At 41.8% G+C, this 26,428-nt stretch overlaps 1 protein-coding gene, 1 non-coding gene and 1 pseudogene across 6 annotated transcripts in view; 1 reads left to right on the top strand and 2 right to left on the bottom strand.

Moving 5' to 3' along the window:
* Nucleotides 1-26,428, top strand: part of LOC105466876 (HMG-box containing 3) — a 52,386-nt gene that overhangs the window by 17,932 nt on the left and 8,026 nt on the right. For 4 of the 5 annotated variants that reach the window (XM_024788217.2, XM_011716021.3, XM_011716019.3 and 1 more), the window contains 10 exons: nt 138-269; nt 5,844-6,262; nt 8,290-8,465; nt 8,604-8,701; nt 12,196-12,294; nt 13,911-14,060; nt 17,649-17,950; nt 18,427-18,554; nt 22,066-22,197; nt 23,110-23,294. In XM_024788217.2, the coding sequence (XP_024643985.2) occupies nt 138-269; nt 5,844-6,262; nt 8,290-8,465; nt 8,604-8,701; nt 12,196-12,294; nt 13,911-14,060; nt 17,649-17,950; nt 18,427-18,554; nt 22,066-22,197; nt 23,110-23,294 (1,821 nt within the window). The remainder of the gene's footprint in view (nt 1-137; nt 270-5,843; nt 6,263-8,289; nt 8,466-8,603; nt 8,702-12,195; nt 12,295-13,910; nt 14,061-17,648; nt 17,951-18,426; nt 18,555-22,065; nt 22,198-23,109; nt 23,295-26,428) is intronic. The other variant, XM_011716022.3, reaches the window with a different exon arrangement.
* Nucleotides 3,132-3,630, bottom strand: LOC112424073 (small ribosomal subunit protein uS10-like; annotated as a pseudogene).
* LOC112424146 (small nucleolar RNA U13) lies at nt 10,816-10,919 on the bottom strand. The gene has a single exon (XR_003014817.1). It is a non-coding gene; the product is annotated as a small nucleolar RNA U13 (small nucleolar RNA).

The following is a 26,428-nucleotide window of genomic DNA, read 5'->3' as shown; positions in this document are numbered from 1 at the left end:
CTTTTATGGTAGGATTATGAATTGGTTATCCTTCCATAAGCTCGTGACCTCCTGGTGTTGGCTGTGGTTATAGTGGTCATCTGAGTCCGAGAGAGGTTGGATTGTTCTGTTGATTCTGATGTACTCTTTATTTACAGACCACTACATATACCCGCCGGGGCCATGGGACATGCACCAGCCCAGGGTGCTCCTTTACATATGTCACCAGGCACAAGCCACCTAAGTGCCCTACCTGTGGTAACTTCCTAGGAGGGAAGTGGATTCCAAAGGTAAGGTACATTGGCTGTTGCTGCTTTGGAAGCCTCACAGAGTAGGCTTTCTGTTTGCCATTAGGAACAGGTGATTTTTAAAAAGTTAACATTTGTTTTTACTGTCTGACTATACAAGTAAATCATTTCCATTATATTTAGTTTGTTTAAAAAACACAAGAAAAATAAATTGTTATCCAAACTCATATACCATCCAAAGAAAAGCCATTATTAACATTTTGGTGTACTTCGTTCCAGTCTTTTTTTCTGTGAATAAGTTCTGTATTTGTTTTTTTCTTCTTCTTTCCCTTCTTTTTTTCTTTTTCCAATAGAGATGGGATCTTGCTCTGTTGCTCTGGCCTGAAACTGTCTCCTGTCTTGGCCTCCGAAAGTGCTGGGATTACAGCACTGTGAGCCACTGTTTTCCCTTTTTTTCTTTCTATTTTTTCGTGGATATCTCCAATACTATAATATTTTACTTTTTTAAATTTAACATATCATGCCTTTAAATATTCTTCAGAAATATTGCCTGTTTCATAATTTCCATGAACTACTACACCATGTTTATTTGCTTATTTCTGTCATCCCCTTATCTATATATATAGATGTCTATATCTGTGTCTTTAACATTTTTATTTAACACTCATCGCCAGTTAACAGTGTTTCTGTTTATGTCACATTGTGAGTTCCTTAATGACCTTGGTATCCCCCACAGTCTTTGCCCATAGAAGACACTCAAGAAATAAATGAGCATCACAGCTGTGCCCTTTTGAAGTTGTGTTTAACATGCTGTCACCTGTGTATGCTTGGTGCGCACCAGATAAAACATACATACTTGCTACATTTTTTATATGAAACTATACATTTTAAGGGCTAAAATGGATGGAATAGGCAGTAAATTCTCACCTAGTTCAGAGAGGAGAGACATTTATAAGGCCTGGGACAGACAGGGAAGGTTTTATAGAAGAGAGAGAGTCTTGAAGAATCAACAGAATTTGGGTGGGTAGAAAAGGAAAGAGAGGACATTATTTTAGTGAAAATTGCTTAGGTTGGGATTGTGATTATCACATGTTTAACGCAGCATGGTCCAAACTTATATATGTGTAGAAAAACCTTATAGCAGCATACCTTAAATTTCTCCAGGGCAATTTTCACATCTCTTTGAGAAATACTGGGATGGTGACTTTTGCCCTCTGGATGAGTGTTTTCGCTTCTGGCTAAGTTCAGGGTAGCACCAATTCCAGGAGACAGAACAGGATAATTGAGAACACAATTCTGGAGTTAGCTACCTCAGTTCAGACCCCTACTTCCCATGGTTTTTAACTATGTAATCTTGGTCAAGACATTCTATATCTGTTCTGGATTTAAGTTTTCTCTCATCTGTAAATAGAAGTTAGTACCTACTTCATTAGGGATGTTAGCAGGGTCACATAAGATTATCCATATAGACTAAATGGCACAGTTTCTGGTATATATTAGATCTTCAGTGAATGCCCTGCTATCATCATGATAGACATCAATGTAATTATTAGCCCTACTATTGCTCTTCATGTTATCACTTCTAGGGTCAGGAAGGACCTAGTGCTAATATCTCACAGGAGGTTTTGTAAAGCTCTTGTGCCATCTTCTCTGATGTGCTTCTGTGAAGCCATCAGTATATTCCCACTGTATTCCCCAAAAAGGCAGTTCTCTAGCTGCAGTAGGGAGATTGAACTGGATAGTAGTCAGAATTTTCCTTGGCCTTTCTTGACCAGTGCAAAGCAGGTCTCTTAAATGACCATATTTCCTGCACGTGTGCATGAAAGACTGTCAGTAATCGTTATGGGCTTGTCCCTCCTGCAGGCTATTTTTACTTTGGCTTTTTCATCTCTTGTATGTATGGTTTCTTTACACTTTGATTGAAATAACTTTTGTTTTTTTTGAGACAGAGTCTCTTGCTATGTTGCCTAGGCCCATTTCGAATTCCTGGTCTCAAGTGATCCTCCTGCCTCAGCTTCCTGAGTAGCTGGTACTGTACGCATATGACATCATACCATCATACCTGGCTTTAACTGAAATAACTGTTTTTGTTTCTGGTTTTTTTTTGAAGATAGAGTCTTGCTGTATTGCCCAGGCTGGATGGCACGATCTCAGCTCACTGAAGCTTCCACCTCCCAGGTTCAAGTGATCCTTATGCCTCAGCCTCCCGAGTAGCTGGGATTACAAGCATGTGCCACCACAGCCAGCTAGGTTTTTTTGTATTTTTAGTAAAAATGGGGTTTCACCATGTTGGCCAGGCTGGTGTCGAACTCCTGGCCTCAAGTGATCCACCTGCCTTGGCCTCACAAAGTGTTGGGATTACATGTGTGAGCCACGGTGCCCAGCCTGAAAAACTTTAGAGCTGTGGTTCTCTTACTAAGATCAAGCTGATGGCATGAAATCAATTTTTTTCTTAGCTACCTTCCCCCCATCTTGACTTGCTAAGTCAGAATTTGCCAATGTATTTTGCAAGAATTACCATGTAAAGAGTAGATACTGTGATCTCTAAAGCTTATAGAAACAGAATAAGTGAGAGAAGATAGGTAACATTTTACCATCAATGCACTTAGAATTTTAGAAATAAAATTGACTTTATCAACTACTTCAACTCTTTTGAGTTTCCAGCTGAGGAAAAATAGATTTTAGAAAAGCGACTTACTAAATTCACACAGCTAATTATCCCATTGCCTTTTCCACTAAACCACACTTCTCAGGCATTGCTATGCTGTTTAGCTGCAGAATGTAAGAAAAGCTTGTCCAATCCATGGTCCAGGATGGCTTTGAATGAAGCCCAACACAAATGCATAAACTATCTTAAAACGTTGAGATTTTTTGTTTTTTAACAACTGGTAATCAATGTATTAAAATAGTTGACTTAAGCATCTGTAGTGGTGACTTCCATCTCAACTCCTGGCTCAGTACTGATGGAAGTAATCTGCTTAATTTCAGAAGGACTGTGCAAGTCAATTAGTTGTTTGTGGATTCTCCTATGGAAACATTCCTGTGTCTTAGAACCTTGACCACAAATTTTTCTTGTAGTGATTCTCAAAGTCTTGGTAGGCATTCGAACTGATCCTTTCACTGAGATTATTTTCCTTTGCTCCTCTGATCAAGTCAGCACACATCTTCTCCAGGGATTTTTTGTTGCAGCTCGTTAGAATGATTTGAATTCGGTGAATTGCCACCTCCAGCTCCATGAGTGTTTTTCCGGTATCTTTAAAAGCCTTGGCTGCAGCGGGCTTCCTGACCGACTTGTTCCTTGGCGAGAGAGAACAGCGGTGAGTCAGGAGCAGGAGCGGGCAGGAGCGGGCGGACCGCAGCTCTGCACCACCTACGACTGTGTCTTCCTCAAAGAGCAAAACATTACGATATTTTTGTGTGTGTGATTATTTTATTTTTATTTTTTTAAACTCATCAGCTATTGTTAGTGTATTTTATGTGTGACTCAAGACAATTCTTCCAATGTGGCCCAGGGAAGCCAAAATTGGACACCCTGGATCTATTAATAAAATTTCTTGAATTCTGATTTTTGAAGCAGCAAGTATAATTTGTCTCTAAAAGCTCCAAGTGTGTTTGTGCCAGGCAGGAAATGACTCGCCTTTTGTTATATTGTTCTAGAGATCATACTGGCTAAAGTTAGCCCAAGAAATATGTGGCATAGTTCTCAATGAATTGAATAAAACAAAAGATAGTATATAAGGCTGTTTAGCTCAAGGCTTCATTCTTAAGGCTTTCCAATGGCAGCAACTGAGGTCTCTCTGAGCCTGCAGCCTGTTTTATTTACCTTAAATTTTGAAAGTAACATCTAATATGAGTAGGCTGAGTTAATGAAATGTGAGATCACCAGGTAGAGTTGTTTTGCTCAGGTTGCTTAAATTACCCAATCTTTCTGCAGTGATTTTTGTCTAAAATAGCCTACTTAGTAGGCAGTGTTTGCTCAAAGATCTTATCTCAAGAAATGAGTTTAGTCTCCTGTTTTTCTGCTAAATTTTCTCTCTCCTGCAGTAAATAAACTCTGTGCACTTGACTTGGAATTTCTCGTCATGTTAACTCACTCTTTTAGAATCTGAGAATGCTTTACCAAAGAGCTCTTAAGAGGTCACCTGTTACTGGCTCTTCTTTTTTTTTTTCCCAGACAGGGACAGGGTCTTGCTCTGTCATCCAGGCATGAATACAGCTCACTGCAGCCTCAGCCTCCTGGGGTCAAGTGATCCTGCCACCTCAGCCTCTCTAGTAGCTGGGAAAACAGGAACACAGGCTGCATACCACCATGCCTGGCTAATTTTTTTTTTTTTTTTTTTTTTGTAGAGATGTGGTCTTGCCATGTTTCCCAAACTGGTCTTGAACTCCTGGGCTCAGGCGATCCTCTTGCCTCAGTTTCCCAAAGACTTAGGATCACAGGCATAAGCCATGGCGCCTGGCTGTTACTGGTTCTGAACTAGAAGTGCAGTGTGCAGATGGCTTTAGAAATGTTGAGGGGTTTGGGGGTAGTAAGCTACTGGGAGATAAATCATATTGAAATTTAAAGACATTGGCACAGACACTAAACTTCTGTAATGTGCAGGGAGGTCCTCCACGCTGAATAATTAGGTCACCCAAAATGCTGTCTGGCTCCTGTTGACAAACACTGAGAGCCCAACCCTTTGCTATTTCATAAGGGGGAATGAGGATTCAATTGAAGCTTGCCTTACACCACATAACTAATTAGGAGTGGAGCTAAGCTTGATAGAACCTAGCCTTTATGTTTCCTAGTTTACAGTGCCCTTCACGATGTGCATGGTGGGTAGAAAACCTTTCTGAAACCTATTCCAGAGACAACCACTATTTAAAAACATTTTTTTAAAGTGTGTGGGTGTGTATGTAATACTGTTATTTCCACTGCAGTGCTAATTGGATACAAGCTGAGACACCAAGGGCTTTTTAAAACCAGGTCTAGCTAAAATAGCGGCTGCCATTTTTAGTGAGTTTGAGTATTTATAGCAGATAATAATGCATGAGTTAATTTGATCCAGTGCGAAGTATGTGACATATGTGTAAGTCATTCTTAAGACTCACCTTAAAGAATCTGGAACAAAAAATAGAATTTTTCCCAAAGGAGGTGAGAAAATTTGAATCTGTCCACATGAGGTTGTGGCCACACTGGGATTAACTGAATCTCATAAAAGGACCACCAAGGTGAACAACTTAGGACTTTTAGTTCCTGTATGGCAGTATGTCACCCTCTTTCTAGACACAGAGAAGTAGGCTTTGAATAATGTCAAACTAAATGTAAAACTAAAAAATGCCGACATTTGGTTGATGAAACCTGGAGAGGCTTTTCAATAAGAATTCATTAGAAGATGAATAGCTTTATTCAGATGAAGGCGTTTAATACTATAGTGAAAGGAGCTTGTAGCCAGAAGACTTAGATTCAGGCTAGTTTTACACTTGAGACCTTAAGTTAACTTCTTCGTTTCATGGACCTTAGTTTCCTTATTTGTCGCCCATATGTTATTAAAATGATCAAATGAGAGAATGTTTGTGAATGTCATCAACTGTAAAATGCCTTATGTATACAAGGTATTCTTATTTTTCTAGGAAAAGCCAGCCAAAGTAAAAGTGGAATTGGCTTCTGGTGTCTCTTCCAAAGGCTCTGTGGTGAAAAGAAATCAGCAACCTGTCACCACTGAGCAAAATTCCTCTAAGGAAAATGCCTCCAAACTGACTCTGGAGAATTCGGAAGCTGTAAGCCAGCTCCTGAATGTAGCTCCTCCCAGAGAAGTAGGTGAGGAGAGTGAGTGGGAGGAAGTGATCATCTCCGATGCCCATGTTTTGGTTAAGGAAGCTCCTGGGAACCGTGGTACAGCAGTCACTAAGACACCAGTCGTCAGAAGTGGTGTGCAGCCTGAGGTCACTCTGGGGACAGCTGACAATGACAGTCCTGGAGCAGACATACCAACACCATCTGAGGGTACAAGCACCTCCAGTCTACTCCCTGCTCCTAAAAAACCTACAGGGTAAGTCAGTGTGTTTGTATAATATAGAGTTGTATTTAAAATAACAGCTTTGGAAATGCCCATGTTTGTTTTATCCCATGTCCTTACAGCATGCCTTAGAGAGGCAGCAGAGCCCAGGCAGTGGTTCCTGTTTTAGAGATACAGAAACCAAGGCCTAGAGATATATAAAGATTGTCCCTTCCCCTTGGACTCTGCTATCCATGTACTGCTGTCAGATTACTTACACATCTCTTCTTATCAGTCTCCCTAAAGCAGTTTAGAGTCTTGCTGGCACAGGCTCTGGGCAGTATTAAAACTGTGAGTTACCAGTCCTGGATACTGGATTTGGAAAGAGAAGCTTTATTAAAGCATCCTGTAGAAAGAGTTCTGGCCTGATGGTCAGAGAACTCAGTACTGGTTCCAACTGTTTCTGGCTTCTGTTTGACCTTGGGCGTTGTCACTTCATGTCTGTTGACCTCAGTTCTCTCCTCTGAAAAATCTTGAGTTGGGTATTAGAAAATCTCTTCCTCACAGGCTGACTGTACAAACTGAAGATTGTGTATAAAACATGCAACCGAGTACCTTGTAAGTTGGAGGAAGTCACTATCTTTTTCTCCCCTTTTCCTCCTTAATTGATTCTGCATATATCCCTTCCCTGAGGAAGTTGTGTTCTTGTAACTGAAGACCCTTATTTGTATCAGTGGTTCTCAACTGGTAACAGTTGTGCCCACAGTGGACACCAGAAGCCAATTCCACTTTTAACTTTGGCTGGCTTTTCCTGGAAAAATAAGAATGCCTTGTATACCTTGTATACAAATATGTATGTGTACATGTATATATATTTTTCCTACTTTTTTTTTTTAAACACAAATCATAGCACAACATACTTCTACATCTTATTTTTTATTTTTATGTTTATTTTTATTGTTTGAGACAGGGTCTCGCTTCGTCATTGAGGCTGGAGTGCAGTGGCGCGAACACAGCTCCCTGAAGCCTCACCCTCCCGGGCTCAGTCGATCTTCCCATCTCAGCCTCTCGAGTAGCTGGGACTACAGGCACGCACTACCACACCTGGCTAATTTTTGTATTTTTTTTGTAGAGATGGGGTTTTGCCATGTTGCGCAGACTGGTCTCGAACTCCTGGGCTCAGGTGATCCACCTGCCTTGGCCTCCCAAATACATCTTGCTTTTTTTTTGGAATGGAATCTCGCTCTGTCGCCCAGGCTGGAGTGCAGTGGTGCCATCTCATTTCACTGCAAGCTCTGCCTCCTGGGTTCACACCATTCTCCTGCCTCAGCCTTCTGAGTAGCTGGGACTACAGGCGCCTGCCACCACGCCCGGCTAATTTTTTGTATTTTTAGTAGAGACAGGGTTTCACCTTGTTAGCCAGGATGGTCTTGATCTCCTGACCTTGTGATCTGCCCACCTCGGCCTCCCAAAGTGCTGGGATTACAGGCGTGAGCTACTGCGCCTGGCCCCATCTTGCTTTTTTTTTAAAAAATAATGTGGCAATATACTTTGGCGATGGTTTTGTATATTTAAAGGGTGAACCTATGCACTTTAGAACTTTTGTTTAAGACATGTAAATCACTTTAGCTAGTGTTTATTGAGGCCTTCTGCAATGCAGGCCCTGTGCTCAACATTGGTGCTGCAAAGATGAAGCAAACATGGACTCTGTTCTCTAGGGTCTCTAAGCTGCTGTCATAAGTATGTGCTCTAACTAGAGGTAGATTAAATGTTATAGCTATAATAGCGATTGGCATTACTTGCTATAGACATTGTTTTACACTTCTTTGTCTTTGCAGTGACTCCATAACGTATAGGTAATTACCGTTCCATTTTACATGTTAGAAACTGGAAGTTAACAGAAGAATGAAATTACTTGCCCCGGGCCGCACAGCTATTTAGTGGTTGAATTTGAATTCAATCTGTCTAAAGCTTGATAGCTGAACCCCAATACTATCCTCTAATAAAGCTCTATATAGAGATTGCACTTTGGTTTTCTTCCCTTTGTTCCCGAATTTCCAGATTTCTCTTCTTCTTTTCAGAGTTGACCTGCTTACCCCTGGGTCCAGAGCTCCAGAGCTTAAAGGCAGAGCACGGGGCAAGCCCTCATTACTGGCTGCAGCAAGACCCATGAGAGCGATTTTACCAGCCCCAGTTAATGTGGGGCGAGGCAACAGCATGGGACTGCCCAGGGCCAGGCAGGCCTTTTCCCTGAGTGGTAAGGGCTGGGGCATACCTGGGATGGAGGGGCTGTCTGATGGGAAAGGGACAGGAGTAGGGGGTTGAGAATGGACATAGAGACTTGGGGAGACTCTGAATGCACTGAAGTCACCAGTTTGGCTCGTGTTTCTCTCAGATAAGACTCCTTCTGTGAGGACTTGTGGTCTGAAGCCAAGCACACTGAAGCAGCTGGGCCAGCCCATTCAACAGCCATCTGGCCCTGGTGAGGTGAAGGTAAGACCCATTTTCCGGAGTGGGAGCTGTTTGAGGGTCTGGCTGCTGCCATTTAATGTATCAAAACTATAGGTAAAAGCAGATCCCAATTCTTACACGTTGGCAGACCTTTGGGAGGAGGTTAACATGAATGATTTATCTATTTTTTAAGTAATTTCTTTTTATAAAGTGAATACATGTTTTTAAACCTTTTACTTAGAAATAATTTATAACAGAAAAAAGTCGCAAAAATAAAAATAGTACAGAGAACACCCATATACTCTTTACCTAGAGTGACCTATTGTTAATGTGTTAGCCCATTTTGCTTTATCTTTTTTGTTCATGTGTGTTCCCCCCGCCATGTGTGGGTGTGTACATGTGCATGTGTGTAAAATACACATTATAGGGTAAGTTATGCCTTTATGCTTGTTTGTGTATTTCATAAGAATAGGGATATTCTTTTTTTTTTTTTTTTTTTTTTTTTTTTTGGTGGCGGGGTCTTGCTCTGTCACCTAGGCTGGAGTGCAGTGGCACAATCTTAGCTCACTGCAGCCTCCACCTCCTGGGTTCAAGTGATTTTGCTGCCTCAGCCTCTCCTGAGTAGCTGGGATTTCAGGAGCACACCACCATGCCCAGCTAACTTTTGTATTGTTGGTAGAGATGGGGTTTCACCATGTTGGCCGGGCTGGCCCTGGACTCCTGACCTCAAGTGATCCACGCACCTCAGCCTCCTAAAGTGCTGGGATTACAGGCGTGAGCCACCATGTCCAGCCTAGAATAGGGATATTCTTTTACTGAAACATTGATGCATACCTTTACTTTCCCATTCATATTCCAAATTGTGTCAGTTTGACCTGTGAGCCCTGAAAATCTGAGACAGGTCTCAGTTAATTTAGAAAGCTTATTTTGCTAAAATTGAGGACATGCACCTGGGACACACCCTCGGGAGGTCCTGATGACATCTGCCCAAGGTAGTCATAGCAGTTTGGTTTTATACATTCTAGGGAGACATCAATCAACATACACAAGATGAACATTGATTCAGTCTGGAAAGGCAGGACAACTCGAAGCAAAGGCAGGAAGACTCAAAGCAGGGAGGGGGCTTCTAGGTCGTAGGTAGATAAAAGACAAGTGGTCGCATCCTTCTGAATTTCTGATTAGCCTCTCCAAAGGAGGCAGTCAGATATGCATTTATCTCAGTGAGCAGAGGGTGACTTTGAATAGAATGGGAGGCAGGTTGACCCTAAGCAGTTCCCAGCTTGACTTTTCCCTTTAGCTTAGTGATGTGGGGGCCCCACGATTTATTTTCTTTTCACAGACCCAATTTTTTATTTTTTTTTATATATATATATATTTCCCCCCCCCCCCCCCGCCGGAAACAAGGTCTTGCTGTGTTGCCCAGGCCGGAGTGCAGTAGTGCAATCATAGCTCACTTCTGCCTCGAACTGCTAGGCTCAAGGAATCCTCCCGACTCAGCCTCCTGAGTAGCTGGGTGCACAGGCAGGCACCATCATACCAAGCTAATTTTTAAATGTTTTTTTTGTAGAGATGGGGTCTCTTGCTGTATTGCCCAGGCTGATCTCAAAACTCCTGGCCTTAAACGATTCTCCCTTCTTGGCCTCCCAAAGTACTGGGATTACAGGCATTAGCCACCTCACCCAGTGTCTTTTTTATTTTATTGTATATTTTTAAAGCCTCTCCCATTCTAGGACAGTTCCTTTACATGGCATCTTTTTCTCCAGTCTAAGATCCAGTCTAGGATCAGATATTAACATTTAGTTGTCATGTCTCTTTAGCTTCCTTTTAAAAATGAATGCATGATTGTAGAAAATAAAGAAAATTCAGGTAAAGGAGAAAGAAAAGTCCCTTAAGATCCTGCCACCCAGAATGACCGTCTGATATGCTTTCAGGTCTTTTCCTGAATTTGTGTGTGTTTATTTTTTACAATTTTTTAAAAATCAGAAACTTGGCTCTTACTCCACATACTAGTTTGTGGCTTATATTTTCGCTTCATTTAGTGATACAGATATTAAAAATTTTCTGGGTGTCCAGATTCCATGGATTAGTGGGGTTTGTTTGTTTGTTTGTTTTTAGCTGTATGTAGCTAGAATAATTATCAAGGTTTTTTTTTTCCATGTCAAATGGGTAATGTGCTGACATTATAATGAGGTTTGAGGGAGGCACATCTCACCCATGTGCGTGAATACCAGATCGTCATACTTGTGAGCTATAAAAGGATCTATCAAAATGTCCTTAGCTAGCATTTTTCAAGCTTTTGATCATGACTCTCAGTAACAGGCATATTTTTATATTACTGCCTAGTAAACATATATACTAAAGGTTTAATGCCCTTACTATATGCAGTCACTTTTTTTCTCATTCGTATTTGCAAAATGCTGGTTTCAACCCATTAAATTAATGTTATGACTCCTCATTGGATTGTGGCCTGTAGTTTGCAAACTGTGTCATGGACCAGGTTGGAATAGGAAAACGGGTCTGCCATCTTCCTTGTCATGTGTTCTTTGTCAGTTAACTTCCTTTCTTTAACAGTTTTACATTTGCCCTGACAGGAATATCAACTGGCTTTTACTTTTACTTTTACTTTGAGAATTATTTTATTTTCCACACAGATATGGCAGCTCTGGGTGTATGTGTGATCTTGCGGTGTAGAAGGAAGGTATCTGGTTAGTGTCGGTAGTTTTGTAGATTTCCAGCCCCTAGATTCCTTCATGTACACTCTGTTACTTGGGTCAACCCCTGTCTTCTCTGTAAATAGTTTCCTTTTGATTGGTGACATTGGGTATTTGTTAAAAGCCACAAACTCTTTTACTAGTCTGAAACCAGTAAACAGGTACATGAAATACTCTGAAAATCAACTTAAATTCATTATTATAGAATAATTTTAATTTTGTTTGCTTTATCTTTTCTCTTTTTAGCTATATAAGTAAAATATACATTCCTTATAAAACATTTGAGGCTCATGCCTCTAATCCCAGCACTTTGGGAGGCTGAAGTGGGAGGATTGCTTTAGTCCAGCAGTTCAAGGCCAGCCTGGGCAACATAGTGAGACCCACATTGCTACAAAAAAAAAAAAAAGAAAATTTTGTAGATAGTGGTAAAGAGGGAGAAACAACCATGATTGTCCTCTTACCCTGTGACATTTTAGTGAATAATCTTTCAGACATCTTTCTATGCAAAGTTGTTCAACCGTGTATTTGTATGTATAAAAGCTATTATGTGCTTTTATAACTCAGTAGTAGTTGCAAACCTGATTCATGGTGTTTCTAAAACCTGGTATTAGAAACTGCACAGAAGCCTGTGGCAAGCCCTGGACTTGAACATGACACTCAGCCTTTGGTGGACTGGTGACTGCCAGCTGGCAGTCCAGAGGGCTCATTTGGAGAATAGCTCTACAAATTCCCTGGGAAAGCATTCCCTCAAGTTGTTTCAGGACATGGGACCTCAGGAGTTTGGCTAAGGTTCAAAAGCACTAAACAATTTGTTCTGATCCATAGCTACCAAGTGGCCCATCCAACAGGACTTCTCAGGTGAAAGTTGTGGAGGTCAAGCCCGATATGTTTCCTCCATATAAGTACAGCTGCACTGTGACATTGGTAAGTATGCAGCTAGGTGGTGGTGGGTTGACATGGAAGTTGTTTTGATTTTGTGGTTGAAGGTCAGTAGGAGGCTCGGGGAGAGGGTGGTTGTAGCTGGGAGGGAGAACAGCGTCAGGTATAGATTGTTAATGCTGAAGATCCCGTCCGTGATGCAAATGATAGCTACTGGATAAATCTGCTGGGTTGTTTTGGTCTCTTTCCAGGTGAGATTTATAAAGTGTAGGACAGCTGAGATTAGTGTGTTTTTATTGAGAGCTGCCAGAGATGAGAATCCCGTCCAGATTTAACATTTAGCAGTCTTGGAACCTTTTAGCTTAGAAAGGGTGTTCCACAGTTACATGTAGGCGACATTGCCTTTTTCTCCCTAAAACAGAGTCCAGTTCAACACTGCTATCTTAAAGTAAAATAGAGAAGTACTTTAGTAAAGCAACTTATTTTGTTTAGCCTAGTGTTTCCCACAGGGGTTTTCTCTTTATTTTTTAACATAACACATATTAACATCCTAATGGACAAATGTGTGACATTGGGATCACCCTTTTGTAGGGCAGGCAGCATAGAGCAGGGAAATAAATGCTAGACAGCTGAGAGACCTGGTCCAAAAGGAGTTCTGGCTCTGCTGCTAGCATGCCGCATGCCCCTGGGCAAGATTCTTTCCTTCTGTGGTCCTCAGTTTCACTGTCTGTAAAATGCTGCATTGGTTTGGACATCTTTGGGGCATCTATCACTCTCAATATTCTCTAATTCTGTTGATGCTTAAAGTATCAACCAGCCAGATGTCTTTTGGCAGTTTCTCGAGCTGATTTGATTAAGATGAACAGATTTTGAGAGAACAGCTAGATTTTTAAAAATTCTGGCCTCATAATGGCAAACAGGTTCAGAAAGGGTCATTCATTTGTTCAAAAAATATTTATTGAGCACATATTCTGTGCCAAGCTCTGTGCTGGGGATTCAGTAGCAAACAAGACAGCACGGTATGATGGGTTAATGTCTGGTCTGACCGGATCCCTAAGGAGAATGTGTCTCTTATCCTGGAAATGTGCTCAGATTTCTTTTTCCCGTGACCTGAATATAATCACTCCCTTCTCCATGCCTTTACTCTCCATTCCGTTTGGCTACAGAGGCAACTAGATTTACCATTTAGGGGGAACTACCCCTAAGTAGACCCTCCCTTCTGCTGATTAGTTAGTAACTTGTCATAGGAGCTTAGATGCTAGAGCTTTAAGCTTTAATAGTCCATAAGTCACAGTTTGTCTTCAGGCAGGACTTGAACTCTTTAGTTCACCAGTCTCTAGCCCTCTTTGTTTAAACAGACCTGCTTCACTCCACCAACTGCCTGGACCCTGAAGGCATTTGAGTTTCTTACCATTGAGAGTCTACTCTCTTGTTTCACAGATAGGGAAGGACTGGACTGGATTTGCCAAAAATTTACAGCCTATATTAAAAGTAAAAGGGTTAACTGCAGAAAAAAGGTTAAGGCTCTTGAAGTTAGGCTGAATCTGGTTTGCAGTTGCCACTCTCTTCTCTGATTTACTGGCAGCTGCTCATTCTGGTTCTAGGCTCTGCCCAGGTTTAACTTAATTTTTGTAGAATTGAACATTGGTCTTACTTTTTAGGATTTGGGCCTGGCTACATCAAGAGGCCGGGGAAAGTGCAAGAATCCCTCTTGTAGCTATGTCTACACCAACAGGCACAAACCTCGGATTTGTCCCAGCTGTGGTTTTAACCTTGCCAAAGACCGGACTGAGAAAAACACCAAGGCTATCGTGAGTTCTTTCCCCAAACACATCCCCTGGCCTGTTCTGGGCTCTGTTAGTGAACCTGTCTTAGTAGAAATAAGAGGATTTTTAAAGTACATGGTGGTAGTTAGAGCATCCAAACTGGAACCAGATTGTGGGTTCTGAACCTGAGCAAGTGCCGCCTTTTCTCTGAGCCTCCTTGTCCCCATTGCCAGGGTGAAGGGGTTGATTAGGTACCTTGATCTCTGAGAACCAAGAGTTCATTCACTGAAGAGAATGATATAGCACAGGCCTTAAGTAGGAGTCAAAGGAGAGGGATGAAAGGGTTGCATCCTCTTACCTCTGAGGCCTGATACTAGACCTGTAAGTTGATTTACTGTTTTGGTAAATAGAGAATGCCAAAGCTAAGACTTTGTAGATTAGGGCACCACTGCTTTCTCAGGTTCCTTGGAAAGCTTTTAGCTAATCAAAGCTTTATTTCTAGCAGTCTAGGCAAACCTCCTCTCTCAAGTTGGGCCAAACTACTTGGATAGTAAAATACATTCCACTTGGCTCCTTAGGGCTGCTATTATTACTATTACCAGGAAAAACGGGCATTTTCAGAGGTCCTCAGAATTTCCGTATGAGTTTTTTAAAGTGAACAGAAAACAATTGCACTTGAGGCAGCAAATGGAATGACTAAAATAAGGGTAAGAAGAGAAATGTCACTGATCTGCCTTGGGGAAAGAAGGGATTGCACATAGAACAAACAGGTCAGGACCTGAGATGGAGCCTGGTCACTCCAGATCAAGTCTGGACCTTGAAAGACAGGCAGGTTTTGGATGGAAGGGGAAGGCATGCCATACTTAAGGATAAGTGTGAGTGAAAATGTGAGAAAGGAAAGTGGAACCAAAGTATGTGGGCACTAATGACTTGGTGGGAAAAACACTGGGGCTGGGAGTGACCCTGAGTTGGAAGCTTCCCTCTCCCGAGCTTTGTTTCTCCATTGGTAAAATAAGGTGGGCAAGGTAGATTAGATCTGGGCATTTTACTGTCAGAGCCAGGAGCCTTAGAGAAGACTGAGAATTGAGCTTCAAGGAGTTTATAAATCCCTGAAATTTCATGCAAAATGGGTCCGTAGCTTTCATCAGATTCTCTTGCTCCACTGGATGCCTACTGCTGGAAGTAAGCTTTCTTCCCAGATTTTCAATGAGTTTTAATGTGCTCCTCTTGCCATAGCACTGATCACACCCCATATTGACTGCTTTTCTTAACTCCCTATGAGACCACAATCTCTCCTAGGCCAGGTATGTCTATTCTTCCTGCACCTTCTAACCCTGGAGCTTATATATACAAAGTGTGTCTATCTGTAATTAGGAGATAGAATTGAGTTCTGTGTAGGTAGAAGCTCTGAGCATTCCTTTCTTCTTCCAGTTCATTTTAGCTATTTGTGCGGTTTGCAGTGGAAGTGGATGTTAATCTCTAGATCTAGGATGATGAAGTGACTTAACTTTTCAAGTGACATAGGAAATTATCTAGGGACCTCTTGCCAATTTCAGATCCCACTCTTAAAACTTATATCCCTCTGTATTTGGTTAACTGAGAGCTGCCCACCCCCAGGACTCACCTCTGCAGACCCTCCATCACTTTCCAATCTCCTAAAGTTTGGAGAAATACAATGTAATTATTGCTTTCCACAAAATAAAGCACTGGTGAGAACCACAGGTACCTTCTTGTGTGTTGTCATTTGGAGTCCCTGGTGGCCAAATGTTTTCACATCTCTGAGCTGGAATGGTCTTCAGTCCTTTCTGTTCTTCATCTCTGGCTAGAGTCACAGGACAGTATTCCTGCCAAGTGGTCTCCAGCTATGGTTTCATAGTCATGACTGAGAACACACAGCCTCTCGGGGCAGCTCATTCTACTGTTAGTCAGCTCTTCTGTAGCCATTAATTAATTAATTCTCTCAGCCAGCATATATTGAATGCCTGCTATGGGCCAGGCTTTCAGAGATGAATAGGACGTGGCCCTTTTCCTTGAGAAGCTTACAGTCTAGTGGGAGAGAAAGATAACCAAACTATTACAAACGAAAATTGTCATAGGTATGCAGAGTTAATAAAAAGCTCCTTGTTATTAAGTGTCCTAGTCTGTTTTGTGTTGCTGTAAAAGAATACCTGAGGCTAGGCAATTTATAAAGAAAAGAAGTTTATGTGGCTCATAATATGGCAGTCTATACAAGAAGCATAGCAGCAACATCTTTTTCTGATGAGGGCCTCAGACTGCTTCCACTCGTGGAGGAAGGCAAGGGGAGCCGGCATGCACAGAGATCACATACAGAAAGAGGAGGCAAAACTCATTCACCACCTCCCTTGCCCCTGCCCCACGTTAATCTACTCATGAGGGATCTGTCCCCCTGACCCAAATATCTCCCTTTAGGACCTGCCTCCAATATTGGGTTCACGTTTCAGCATGAGATTTGGAGAGGGTAAACATCCAGACTATAGCATTAAGCATTTAACTTCTACAGAACCATGTATAATGTGTCCATCAGATATGAATCAGTATCTTGTGTGTGTCTCAGGCATCATGCTGGTTGGGAATCAGTAAATAAGCAGAATTCCACCCTTACTGAAGCGGGGAGGGCAGTGGTTTAGCAGCTATCAAATGATGAATTCTGCAGTCAAGGGGTGCACTCAGAGAACACAAAGAGGGGAGTGATTTATGCTGCCTTGGCAAAAAGGATCAGGGAGGAGCTCCATTGAAGAGAGACCTGCTTGAGAAAGACCTATTTTTAATGAGTATTTCAGAACATTGTTCCTGGAAGCCTCTGACTGGTATATAAAATTACCTTGTACCCAGAAGCCACTGAGAATTAAAGACGGATAACTTTAAGCAGTGCAGATACTTGTTTATATATCAAAACTATCATTCATAGAGCCTTCATTGCACCATAGGCATTGTGTGCTAAGTGCTTTACTTATAATGTCTTATTTAAACTGTGTAATAGCTCTAGATTACTATTTTCATGTGTCATTTCACAGATGAGGAAATTGAGACCCAGAAAGATTAAGTAAATTGCCTTGGGTCCCACACATACAGCTGTTAAGTGGCATATCCAGAACTGAAACCTGGGTCTGTTATCCTCTAAACCCCATACCTGATGAATGAGAGCTAAGTGTTGAATCCATTACCAAGAGTTGTATATAATCCTTTCGTTTACTGATGCAGGTTGAATATCCCTTATCTGAAGTCCTTAATACCAGAAGTGTTTTTGAATTATTTCATTATTTGCAATATTTGCAGAATACATACTGCTTGAACATCCCTAATCCAGTAATTCGAAATCTGAGATGTCTAATGAGCATATCCCTTGAATGTTGTCTCAGTGATCAAAAAGTTTCAGATTTCAGAGCATTTTGGATTTGGGTGCTCAACCTATAGAGAAACTGAGCCCCACAGAGAAAAATAACCAGCCTTTAGTCACACAGTGAGTTATTAGCTGAGCTGGTTAGGAACCTAGGTTTCCCACCTATCAGTCATGGACCCTATCTGTCTGCTGCTCCCAGTCTTTTATTATTTTAGCCTGAAGCTGGCTCTTTCTGCTCTGAGTGCTTGGTGATCAATCCACTCTCTTCTCAGGAGGTGAGCTCACCACTCCCAGATGTACTGAATGCCACAGAGCCCCTGAGCACAGCCCAGAGGGAGATCCAGCGCCAGTCCACACTGCAGCTGCTGCGCAAAGTCCTGCAGATTCCTGAGAATGAGTCAGAGCTGGCTGAGGTCTTCGCCTTGATTCATGAACTCAACAGCTCTCGACTTATCTTGTCCAACGTGAGTGAGGAGACAGTCACCATCGAGCAAACCTCTTGGTCGAATTATTATGAGTCTCCGTCCACGCAGTGCCTTCTCTGTAGCAGCCCATTATTCAAAGGGGGACAAAAGTAAGCACCCCTTAACTCTGCCCCTAGCTGCCCCATCCCAGTTGGTTCATATTGCTCCTCTCTTCAGAAGACTTATATTAAAGCTGTAACTGTGAAGATGTTATTCTCTGCCGTTGCTAGGCTTCCTTTACCTTTCTGATTGCTAAAAGTAAAGTGATAATTGGTAATTCTCATTTCTGTTGAAATGCCTGAAATTTATCACCAGCTTAGGATTTAGTTTACATCTGGACTGCCCCACACAGTGTTTAGGTATGGGAGTTCATTGGGATTGGTTAAATTGTGTAATAAATTCAGAGTTACATTAATTGTAGGGGACGATTCCACAGATTCCAACAAAGCGGAAATACCTACCAGAAAACCTAGAAAATCCTAAGCTCCAGCAAATGAGAATTTGCCATTGATCACTGAGCCTTGCAACAACATAAGGAAGTCTCTTTCCCTTCTTTTTTTTTTGTTGGTGATGTTTCTGGTACTAGCTCCCTGGCTGGGCCCCAGGAGTGCTGGCTGCTGACAGCCAGCCGTCTGCAGACAGTGACTGCCCAGGTGAAGATGTGTCTGAACCCCCATTGTCTGGCCCTGCACAGCTTCATAGACATCTACACAGGTGGGTGCCAACCTTCTCTTCCCTCAGAGAATCCAAAATCAGGCTTGGGAACTGCCTTTTTGGATGAGACCTTGGGCTCTTTGAGGACCGGACCTTCTCAGATAGGGTTTCTGAGGAAGGGGGAATCTTCTTCCTAAATGTCTTAGTCCCAGAAGATGACTTTTACCTCTCAAGTGTTGAAGCTCTTAACTGGGATCTTTAAAATAACATCTTCATTGTGGACGGGCTGGAAAATGCAGACAGACAAAAAGAGGAAACAAAAAGTCAAGAGCATTCCTACTGCCATGAGATAAACACTTAACAATGTTCTCAATCTTCCAGAAATGTTTATTCATCTGTGCAGAATATAAGAAATTATAGGATTTATAGGTTTATAGTCTTTCTTTGAACAAAAGTGCGGTTGTGCTAGGTGTTGTTTTGGAATGTGCTTTTTAAATTTAGGGGTACCTCATGGGCATCTTCCTGTGCCAGCAAGTAGAGAAGGACATGACCATTTTTAAAGGGATATATGGTGCTCCATTTTACACTTTTGTGATTCAGTCTTTGTGTACAGCCCTAATTTGTCTTTTGGACAAATACTCAGAAGTAGAATTGCCCCACATTTACCCTTTCCTACCCTATTATTCATCAACATCAGGCATTTATGGAACACTCACCATTTTTGGTTGAATCCTAAATTTTGTTTGTAGAATTGAGTGCTAAAGATGAAAGCATATTTGTGATGTATTCTCTTTGTCTTAGAACTTAATGGTGCTTTATTTTGAATTCGTGTTTTTAATGTCTTATATTATTAGATTGAATTTGTACTATTTTATGCTCTTGCCAACAGTTAACAAGAGTGCCTATTACCCTGTAGTGTATCTAGGCCAGTACTCAGGATTATATATTTGTTTAATCAACATGTATTTTAAAATTTACATGTAGTTAAGTGTGTTGCTCCCAGTTCCGTCATTTCTGACAGATATACTAAGTGGTGTAACTGCCTTCACAATCAATATATAGAACAGGTCTATCACCCAAAACATTCTCTTCTACTGTTCCTTTGTATTTAAACCCACCCCCTCCCCCAACCTCTGGTAACTGTTTGATCTCATCTTTATCCATATAGTATTCTCTTTCCCAGAATGTCATGTAAAAGCAATTATAGCACGTAGCCTTTTAAGTCTGGCTTCTTTCAGTAAGCTAATCCTTTGAGAGTCATCCATGTTGTCTTTATCAGTGGTTTGTTCCTTTTTATTGTGGAGTAGTTTTCTGTTGTGTCGATGTACAGCAGGTTGTTTATTTGTTCCCCGTGGGAGGATATTTGGTTTGCTACCAGTGTTTGGCAGTTACGAATAGAGCTGCTATAAATATTTGTGTACCAATATGAAATGAAACCTAAGTCTTCATTTCTCTTGGGTAAATACCTAAGAATCAGATTGCTGGGTCATATGGTAAGTGTGTGTTTAATTTTATAAGAAAACAGCATTACCAAAGTGGCTGTACCATTTTGCATTCCTTCCCACAGTAGGTAAAAGTTACAGTTTGCTCTGCATGCCGACACTCAGCATTATCTGTTTTTGTTTTTCAGCCATTCTAATACGTATGTCTCCATATAAATTGTAGAGTCAGCTTGTCAGTATCTGCAAAGTCCTGCTTGAATTTTAATTAGATTGTGTTCAATCTGTACATATCAATTTGGGAAATTTTGACATGCCTAAAAATGTTGAATCTTCCAGTCCATAGTCTTTCTCTCCATTTTAATAGGTTATCAGTTTTTCTAGTTTCAGCATATAGGTCTTGCACATATTTTGTTAGACTTACATGTAAGTATTTTACTTTTTTTTTTCAGTCCTAAATGACATGGTTCAGTTTCCAGCTATTCATTGCTAGTATAGAAATACAATTAAGTTTGTCTGTTGACTTTGTTTTTGTAGATGAGTATTATAATTTTTTTAAGTTTATCAATTTTATAGGTAAAAATTTGTATATAACTTGTTAATTTGTTGTATTTCTTTGTGCTAGGTAGACTATATGTCCTTTTTATGATCCTTTATGAGTTTTTTTCTATAGTAAATTTCTTTTGTGAGTGTTTTCATTCTTCTTTTGGGCTTTTCTTGACAGTTTTCTCTGAGTTTATCACTCTGTTTATTCAGTTTTACCTCTAGCCTGTCAGAATGTGGTATCAGTTGTCTTTTACATTTGTACTTGGTGATTTCTAGGGGCATCATGACTCTTTTGCTTTTTTATTTTGTTTTTTTTTTGTTGTTTTTTTTTTTTTTTGAGACGGAGTCTCGCTCTGTCGCCCAGGCTGGAGTGCAGTGGCCGGATCTCAGCTCACTGCAAGCTCCGCCTCCCGGGTTTACGCCATTCTCCTGCCTCAGCCTCCCGAGTAGCTGGGACTACAGGCGCCCGCCACCTCACCCGGCTAGTTTTTTGTATTTTTTTTAGTAGAGACGGGGTTTCACCATGTTAGCCAGGATGGTCTCGATCTCCTGACCTCGTGATCCACCTGTCTCGGCCTCCCAAAGTGCTGGGATTACAGGCTTGAGCCACCGCGCCCGGCCTCTTTTGCTTTTTTAAAAAAAAATTTATGGGACCAGAGCTTTGCTCTCTCTTATGGTTTCAGCCTTTGTACTTCTCCATACCCTTCTTCACTGGGAACACGTATTCCAAAATTTGCTTTTGTGCAAATTAGTGCATTATATTTTGTGCACATACAAAATCACCCACTTTTATTTGTCTTAAATTGACTGCACTTAAACTCCTCAGATTCATTCATTTCAGGATTTGGTGTTGGAGTGATTTCATAGCCTTTGTTACACCCCTTACACATTAGTGATCTAAAGGATGCTCCTGGCCTTTCCGCAGGTGCAGTTGTGTGAGGGGTAAAGGACCTTTGGTCCTAAGGACTGAGCTGGGTGGGAGGAAAGTGTTTCTTTTTTTTTACTGGGGGGAAAAAGGATCTACTATATGTACTATTTCATTCTGTTGTTGTTGTTTAATGATGTATTGTAGGCAGCTTTGTGTCAGAACAGGTAGATCCATTTCTTTTTAAAAAAATGGATTCCATGTTGGAATACTTTATTCTTTTTAATGCTTTCAATTTTATGAATGCATCACAATTTAATTAACCTTTCTCTATTGATGGGCATTTAGTTGTGAGGTTTTTGTTTTCCCCTTTTAAAATATATAACTTGAATAAAATAGAGATGGGGCTTTTCTATGTTGCCCAGGCTGGTCATGAACTCCTGGGCTCAAGCAGTCCTCCCACCTTGGCCTCCCAAAGTGCTGAGACTACAGGCATGAGATTACAGGCCATACCTGGCCTGTTTTGTTTTTTTGAGATGGAGTCTCTCACTGTGTTACCCAAGCTGGTCTACAACTCCTGGGCTCAAGCGATCCTCCCGCCTCATCCTCCCAAGTGCCTGCAACTACAGGCGCGCGCCACCACATCCTGCTGGTGTGTATTCTATTTTTTGCCATTGTGTATGATACGTTAATTTCCTTGTTGCCTCTTCTTAACCTGCAGGTCTCTTTAATGTGGGGAACAAGCTGCTGGTAAGCCTGGACTTGCTTTTTGCAATCAGAAACCAGATCAAGCTCGGAGAGGACCCCAGAGTGTCTGTCAGTGTTGTTCTGAAGTCAGTGCAGGAGCAGACAGGTAAAAGTTGTTTTCTTCCCTTTCTCAAGGTTAATCCTAAGCTCCCTGGGAATTTTCAGTGATCGTCTTTGGTTAAAAGACTTGTTTTGAAGAAGAGTCTGATTATTTTGAAAAGGAGACATTCTTAACTTCTGAATACACTCTTCCTTTTGAATTTTACAAATGCCAAACTAATTTTGGAAAGCATGAGTCTTTCTGTGCATCCAGGGACCCTTAGCAAGAGTTTACCAGTGACTTCCACAAGTACCTCCTTTGGTCATAGGGCGACTTGGCCCCATTGCATGTTAGACTCATTCTGACCACAGCTCCTGGATGTCTGCTTCCAGTCTCAAGGCTCATGCCAAGACCTGAGAGTGAGAACCGTCCTTTCTGTCTAGAATTTTTTTCCTCCATGCCCTCTTTACTCCTATTTGTGCTTTTCCCGTCCCTCTCCTATAGGCTCCAGTACCCCTCTACCTTACCTGCTGTGAGAACAGATGGAGTAGAGCAAAGGTGCTGGAGTTACATGGGCCTGTGTTTCAGTCTTGGCTCTGCCGCTTAGTTGCAGTTTGATTTTGAGCAAGTTATTCTTGTGCCTCTGTTTCTCCAGCTATAAAATGAGGATAGTAGCTCCTGGTTCATAAATAATTAAATTCGTGTGAGATTTGATGAGATAACATATTCAAATCTTTCAGCACAGCATCTAGTACTTAGTACAAGGCAGCTATCACTCCAGTGGGAATTGCCCTTTGGGTTGCCACCTGAGCACTTGCAGGCCAGATCCCTGACCCTCAGGGTAGTTAGTACACTGGAGTGTTCTTTGAGGTGAATCAGTCTGGCAGAATTGCTCTACTTGCTACCCACTGGCTTATCCCTAGTGGCTTCAGTGTCTTTTTTTCTGTGCCCTTCTCAGTGTGCTTGCTCTTCTTCCAGAGAAGACTCTGACCTCGGAGGAGCTGAGCCAGCTGCAGGAGCTGCTGTGCAATGGCTATTGGGCCTTTGAGTGCCTCACTGTCCGAGACTACAATGACATGATCTGTGGCATCTGTGGTGTGGCCCCCAAAGTGGAACTGGCCCAGAGGAGTGAAGAGAATGTGCTGGCATTGAAGAGCGTGGAGGTAAGTGCCTCTTAGCCACCATGAGGGACCTGCGGAATTCTCTCATTTTGGCAGTTCCCTTCCTACATGATGTCCTCAGCGGGTGGACAGCGCCAGTCCTGTCTAGGTGAGGCAAGTGACTTTCTCCTCCCACAGCCCAAGATTTCATTTAGGGAATACCAGATGGAAATAGAGGCATTTATTTATTCAGTTACTCACTTGAAAAGTGTATCCAGTGAGTAAGTAGCAAAAAATATATATAATAAATATATTGAACATATAAATGCATGTTTTAGACACCTGAGAGATAGTAGTTAAAAAAAAAAAAAACACAAAACAAAGTTTCTGTCCTCATGGAGCTCACTTTCTGGTTTGGGGGACACAGGAAACAAATATCTGTCCAGGAGTAGTGAGTGCTATGAAGCACAGTAAAGCTGGGTAAGGAAGAGAGAGCAGTGTCATGGGAAAGGGCATTTGTATTTTATAGAGGGCAGTCAGTGGGGAAGGCCTGTCTGATACAGTAGCATTTGAGTAGAGATCTGAAACCCATGTGGCTTTGTGGAGGAATATTCCAGGCAGAGGGAACAGAAAGAACAGGGTCTGAGGTGGGCTCGCTGGGCATGATTGAAGACCAGCAAGGAGACCGGTGGTGTAGCTCAGAGTGTGGGAGGGAGGGAGGGAGTGGTGGGGTATATGAGGTCCAGACGGTGCAAGAGGCCGACGCTATGTAGGGTAACGTGGGCTGTTTTAAGGACTTACACAGAGTGAAATGGGAGAGCCACTGAAGGGGTTGGAGGAAAAGAGTGACCTGAGCCGACTTAGGTTCTGAACTGAAAAATTTTCACACAATAATAACACCAAATTCAGATGGCTTCATAGATTAATTATAACAAATATCCAAGAAATGTTATTCCAAACATAGGCAAATAACAAAAGTGGATATATTTCCCCAACTCATATAAGGTTGTATAACTTTGGAAACAAAATCAGACATTTGATGTAAGAGAAGAAACTGGGGCTGAGTGTACTCATGAACATAAATGAAAGTCTGAATAAAATAATAGCAAATCAGATCTAATGAATAAAATAATGCATCAAGACAAAGTTTATCACAAGAAAGCAAGGTTGTTTCAACAGTAGAAAATATGTTAATGTAATTCACTACTTAACTGATTAAAGGAGAAACCCTATATGATAATTTCATTAAATGTATGGGGGAAAAAAAAGGTTTTCTAGTGTGATTCTACACCCGTATTTATGATAAAACTCGTAGCAAACAGAATAGTAGGAAATCTTCCTTAACCTTCTTTAGGGTTTAAAAAAAATCCCTTAGATTACTTTTCCCTGTGATCATGCCATGAGGTCTGGTCTACACTCACAGGCAGGGACTGCCCCTTGGGTATGCCAGTAGTTGCATTGGAGTGTAAGGTTTCCATCTCGGAACTCTACCATAGTAAACAAGAGCCTGGGACATGAGCTGACCTTCAGGTGCTTACTGGACTTGCATCTCATGTGTTCACTGATCAGGCAGGTGCAGAACCTGTAGAGAACAGCTTTGGTGTACTTTGACTGGACCACTAGACATATTAAGGGTTGAATGCATAGTCCTGTCTTTTTCTTCCCAGTGAAAAAACCAGGCAGCTAAACCGTTTTGTGTGTGTTGTCTCATCTAGAGGCTGTTTCCAGATTGACTCAAATGTGCTTGCCTAGTAGTAATAATAATAATGTAGCTAAGATTTATTGAGCATTTTATTACTATGCCAAGTTCTTAATCTGTGCTAAGTGCTTTACTATATGACTTCATTTTCCCTACAACCCCATGAGGTTTTCGGAGACATAGGCACTGAAGCCCAGGGGCCTTGCCCAAGCTCACCAAGCAGAGAGGAGTGGGGCTGAGATTGACCTTCTTCTTTCTCAGCCACTGGCTGTGGAGTCTGCACCCTAAGCACTGCCATTCTCACCAGTACCTCCTAGGACTCCGAGTTCTAGTTTTTCTGATCATATCTGGCCACAGCAAGTTTACGGTTTCCAAGAATAGACAGAGGCCCACCTCCCTGCAAAGGTGCCATCTGCTAGTCCTGCCTGGCACCTGTCCTGTCCATATCAAGGCTCCTCTGTCCCAGAATGGAGTAGCATTCCCTTCACTCTCAGTTTGCTTGTCTCTTCCCTTCAATGGTACCAGGTTCTTCTTTCATAGAGGTGGTACTTTGTTCTGGAGAGGAGTGTGGTGTATGTGGGGAGAGGGTATCCTGAAGTCTATGAACTAAAACAGGAAGTTATGGAACAAAACTTAAATATGCTGTTATCCATGAAGAGACTTGTCAGCCCCTCTCTTGGGGTTATATAAAGGAGGATCCTGTGATTAGTTGGTGTACTGGGTTGGCATTTCCTGTTCCCTTGCTCCTTGTGGAGAGGATAGACTCAGCTGGCCTCATTCCCCCAGGTGTGCCGTTTACGCAGAGCATACACTAAGCACCCTGTGAGGTGGCGAACAAAGGAATAAGGTGAGGAGAGGAGCCTTTATGGGGAGCAGTGGTTCTTGGACTTTAGTGGGTATAAGAACTACACAGGGCAGTGGTTCTCACAACCTTTTAAAGTGAAGGGCTTGCTGGGTGCCACCCACAGGATTTCTGACTCAGGAGATCTGGAGTGGGGCCAAGAATTTGCATTTCTAGCAAGTTTTCAGGTGATATTCTTGCTGCTTGTCCAGGGACCACCCTTTGAGAACCATTCCTCTAAGGAAACTTTTTTAAATGCAAAATTAGGAGTTTAGTTCATACAGCTCAAGATGTGGCCAAGGTTTTTACATTTCTAATAAGTAACCTATACAACTCTGATTGAGGTATTAGGATCTGGGTCACGTTTTGAGAACCATATAAGAGGGCATTGCAAGAAGAGAAATTGAGCAGCACAAGCGCTATTAATAGATGTCTATAAGAGATAAGTAAATGCTGCATTGGGTGGAAGAGATAGCTGTGTGCCGACAATGTGTGGGAGGAGGTCGGCGATCCACAGGGCCTTGGAAAATGGCTGGAATTTTACTCAATAGGATTCTGCTCGTTCTTGCCAGCCTGGTATCGGGAGTAAGGGTTTGGGCTTTGGAACTAGACCTGTGTTGACATGATTGTTCTGTCGCTTCAAGTGCTCGAATACTC

Source organism: Macaca nemestrina, chromosome 6 (genome assembly GCF_043159975.1).
Source record: "Macaca nemestrina isolate mMacNem1 chromosome 6, mMacNem.hap1, whole genome shotgun sequence".
Taxonomy (NCBI): domain Eukaryota; kingdom Metazoa; phylum Chordata; class Mammalia; order Primates; family Cercopithecidae; genus Macaca; species Macaca nemestrina.
Note: the sequence above shows the minus strand (reverse complement) of the source record. Positions and strands in the feature narration are given on the sequence as shown.